This window comes from Henckelia pumila, chromosome 1 (genome assembly GCF_033568475.1).
Source record: "Henckelia pumila isolate YLH828 chromosome 1, ASM3356847v2, whole genome shotgun sequence".
Classification (NCBI taxonomy): domain Eukaryota; kingdom Viridiplantae; phylum Streptophyta; class Magnoliopsida; order Lamiales; family Gesneriaceae; genus Henckelia; species Henckelia pumila.
This window is the reverse complement of record NC_133120.1, coordinates 90,490,995-90,495,649: the sequence shown is the minus strand read 5'-3', so window position 1 is coordinate 90,495,649 and position 4,655 is coordinate 90,490,995. Positions and strand designations below refer to the sequence as shown.

The following is a 4,655-nucleotide window of genomic DNA, read 5'->3' as shown; positions in this document are numbered from 1 at the left end:
TTCAATTCAATCAGTAAAATAATACAAGAAAACTTAGCGCCGATCATTTGAATACAATCCCTCTTGACTTCCAATAAAATAAAACAACAAAAAGACAAAAGTTGCTTTGTATGGCCCTCAAAGTGACAGGAATCATATTCATATTCATTGCTAAGGCTATATATATAGAAGACATGCATGCACTCAAGAGACACACACACATATAATTCTTGATCATACATATATAAAGCAATTAATCGTAAGAGCTAGGCGGGAGGTGGGCGGAGCGATGAAAGAAAGGAAGCAAGAAACGATGAAAGGAAGAGACGAGCGGCGCCCGAAACAGATTAATAATGTTCATTGCACCAAATTCAAGAGGAGCTGTTTCAATGTTGAAGAAGATGGTGCTTCTTCTGCTATTCTTTTACTTGCTTGCATTGTTTGCAACACTACTACCCCTAATTCCTCCTATTGAACTTTCTTGTTCTGTTTCTTTCATTTAGGTATGTAGGTGTCTTTGTGTAATTTGGTCAAGTATAAGTAAGTAATATTGGTGGCTTGTTAATCAAAAGGATGCATTTGTTGCATGTAGTTTTGAACATGGTTTCGAATTTCGGCCTCGCATTAATTTGAATGTAGCCACCATGAATTTGAGAATATTTATTATTTTCAGGTAAATTGAGTTTTTTTTAAAAAAAAAATCTAATAATAATTTCAAAATAATTGTGTGAGATTAAATACTTATTTATTTTGTGGAGATGGGAGTAGATGGATCACTCACTAATTCAAGAGTGAAAGGTTTGTAACGGGAAAGTTAAATAATTGTCTCACACAAAGCGATTATATGATTATATCAGTAAAATGTAAATGCATACAATAAATTATACACTTGTTTAAGTTAAATAATATAGCAAAATTCAAGTCAAATGTTGCCTTTTTTTTCTGATGAAAAAAATACATGAAGTGGATATTTCAAAAAAATACATGAAGTGGATATTTCAGACTTCGCTGGCCACAGGTTTGAATAACAGGGTATGGAAACAAGAACTAGCTTTCATGCTCACACAAAACACATCAAGCTTAGTTCTCACATGCTACGCTCGTCTCCCACGAGCAATTTTAGCATAGATTCCTCTTGTATTTACAAGCAGACACAATGCAACTAAAAACCCAAAAAAACTAACACAAGCCAATATGAAAAATGAAAGCATAAAACAGTGAGTACCGCTGCACATACGCTCTGTTCTTGACCCTTCTCTATCGTAGATGTATCCAATAATTCTCACGGAAAATACATATGATCCGAGAGGACTAGCGATAGCAATGGTGTTGAATATAGTCCCCATGTGCTGAATGCCAAATATCTCACAAGAAATGGTGGGCATCAACGACCATTGTGAACCGTAACAAATGCCTACTAATACAGAACCGATGTATAAGTTTCCTGGAAAACCGGACCCGATAATTACGTGGCCTGCAGTCATGGTGGCTAGAGTAAGAGTCATGAACAACGGTCTTGCCCAACCTTTTCTACGCATGAAAATATCGGACAAGTATCCAGCACCAAAACGGCCTAGAAAATTCCATACGCTCCACAAAGAAACTAATGTACTCCTCTCTCCTTCTGTGTAGCCAAGGGACTCTCCTATTTGGCTCATATTGTTTATTGTTGCTAATCCTGAACCCATTCCACATATCATGGCAATGAACAATAACCAGAAGTTAAGAGTTTGCATCGCTTGTATTGGATTTAGTTCTTCGCCAAAAGTCGAACTATCCTTGGAGGTTGTAACCATAAGCTGGACTTTGGTGTCTTGAATTTCTGTGGGATTATCTGCTGGTTCTATAGACTCAGGGTTATTCAGTAACGGGGTTGTTGATGTAGAAGAAGCTGGTACTAAAGCATCTTCATGTGCTTTAAACACGATATAAAGAGGTGAAGAGAGTATGATGAAGAGAACAGCTAAGGTCAAAGAGCGCATCCATTGAGACAGCGATAAGATGTTGTCCACAATAATCAAGAACATAATATATGCTGCAACAATCAGAGAAATCAACGAGAAACCATCCAAGTACCCCTTCTCATCCTTAGCTTGTGCATGATGGACTCTGACGAGGAGCATAAGCGCAAGGGAAAGAATAGTTGGTAGCAGCGCAAGCATCAACAAGAAATTGCTTGGTTCCCCTTCAAATAAAGTCTGATAGAATTGTATAAGCACAGCTCCACTTATACCAAGAAAACCCTGCCGAGCAAAAAAATTTATTAGCTTGAGAACTAAAAAGAGTTTGTAAAGTGTTTTAAAAAAAAGGATAAAATCAACTGTTCTGACGAGCCAGATAAAACAGCAAAAGAATCAAATCAAGTAGGGAATAATAATTAACAAATATTTTCAAGGAGACCATTTTTTAGGCATTCCAAGTTTCTACATCAGCACAAATAGCAATCAACGCGGCCAAGATGAAGCTAGATGAGCTTGTGGTGATTCAATCTTACTATCAAGCATATTTACAATTTATTGGTGAGGAAATTAATATGCTTTCAGAGACACAACATTTTGTTCACTGCATCATCATCGTCAAATGACTCAAATCACACTGTCAATCTGATAAGAAAATGTCATAGCACTCTGTGATGCGCAGTGAAAACAGTTCAAAAAAAAAAACATAAACATTATGCACAATCAAAATCAGTAACCTACAACAACCGTTTCAATCATAAGATGAAGGGGACAAGGAGAATCACAAATATTAACAAGAAAATGCATGAATTAAAAGACTGTCACTTTTAATCACGGTCTCAATCAAGCTTTATTTTTTTCACACATAAGAATTTTCGTGGCAAATCGTACTCATAAACTCACCAGCTAGGTTTGACAGTTCAAAAGCATGCTCTTTGCGCAGTTCATATCACTTAATCAGAGAGAGAGAGAGAGAGAGAGAGAGACAGTGTCTGTGATGTATATTCAGTGATAACCGCTTCCATAATATACTCTTTGCTGCAGTTGATACCACTTCAAAAGCAGTACTGATTGCAAATATATCATGTTTTCTTCAGCATGTAATTCTGTATGTGGAGTAAAAGTTCTGGGCTAAGTAGTGATATTCATTTAAAAAACTCGGACGTAAATATGATACTACAAAACATATGCCCCTGGACAGATGATACCCGAAAGAGTGCTACTGTTCTGTATATTTCGAAAAGAAATTTATAATTCTATATTTTATGCCGATTTAAAAAGGTTTTAGTGGAGAAAGTTTCAAACTTGTATGAATAAATGATTTTCAGAACACCACAGGACAAAACTCTTCAAAAATATATGAGGGAGGTTCAGTCCAGATATTTATTCCAATCCTCTGGCGGCGATACCTTTGTATCTTATTATATGAATAAATATTGAATATAGATTCAGAACACAGCTTAAACTCAATTAAAATATCCAGGATGACTAAGCACAGTAGGGAGTAATTCTCATCACTACATTTATTCATTTAACAATGTGATCACAGTAATATATTTTATTCCAATTGGAACATATGATGATGATCATCAAATAAAAAATATCGTGTCCCATCATAACCTGATTTCCTTTCACTTTTTAACGTATTCTTTTTTTTTTTTTTCCCAATCTTATTGGACTTCAACAAGAAAGATCAAGTTTTACCAATCTTATCTGGTTCATCAAGTTTTTCTTTTTCTCTGATTCTAGTTAATCACAGCTCCAACGAAGATTGCTAAACTTAACCAAACCTAAAACGGGATAAAGAAAATAGAAACCTAACCTTCATAATACCCACAATCGTCCCACTGTAATTGGGAAAATTCTGTACAGCAGTCACAACGTTGGCAGTGTTGAAGAACGTCTGAGCATGAGCGGCGAGGAACATGAACAGGCACATGACGGGAACCTGCGGCCGGTGAATCGCTCCGGTGACGGCGAGCCATAGGAAGAAGTACCCCGCGAAGCACTGGATCGCGCCGGCAGCGTGAACCACCCAGGGGCCGAGGAAGAGAGAGCTTGGGCCGGGGCGGTTAACGGAGGAATATAGAATTCCGGAGAGGACTCCGACGTTGGCGCCGATGTCCTTAAATACGGAGATGGTGTCGAGCGTGGATTGGTCGTAGGCTTGAGTAGATTTGAGGAGAGGGGAGTAGATTCCGAAAGCATAGGATGCACCGCAGCTGCTCTGAATCCAAATGCTGGCCACCACCGCCACCCATTTGCCGCTGGCGGCCTCCATCACCATGAATGGTGGCAAGCTAGCGTTTCAATTGAAGCTAATGAAATTATGAGTTAAAGGACATCGCCTTGCTTGTAGTGACGTGTAAGATATTCTATCACTATATTAAAATGTCAAATTTACCCTCGTTTTCTTCAGATTTTTAAGATAACCACCAACGAACTCTACGTGTACCATCCATTTTCATCGTTTACATAGCCATTGAAAATATTTAAAGAAATTATATATATATATATTTGCAAAATTTTGTAAATTTAAATTTTAATGTTAAATAAAAATATATATTTAAATCGATAGATGCTAATAAATAATAGTGTAATTAAGGGTTTTTATTTTTAGTAAGTTTATTTAAAAGGGTATTTTGGACATTTAATTCACTATAATTGCGTGGGTACCACCTTGGCTGATTGAGTTGTGGGTGAGTGTGCGAGAGGGGA

The 4,655-nt window shown here is 37.1% G+C and overlaps 1 protein-coding gene across 1 annotated transcript; it reads right to left on the bottom strand.

Moving 5' to 3' along the window:
* Positions 1 to 892: 892 nt before the first annotated feature.
* Positions 893 to 4,254, bottom strand: LOC140874178 (protein NUCLEAR FUSION DEFECTIVE 4-like). Its single transcript, XM_073277458.1, has 2 exons — positions 3,760 to 4,254; positions 893 to 2,222 (listed from the first exon to the last, which is right to left on the bottom strand). The coding sequence occupies exons 1-2, from the start codon at positions 4,222 to 4,224 to the stop codon at positions 1,074 to 1,076; spliced, it is 1,614 nt and encodes a 537-aa protein (XP_073133559.1). The 5' UTR covers positions 4,225 to 4,254; the 3' UTR covers positions 893 to 1,073.
* Between the last annotated feature and the right edge of the window lie 401 nt (positions 4,255 to 4,655).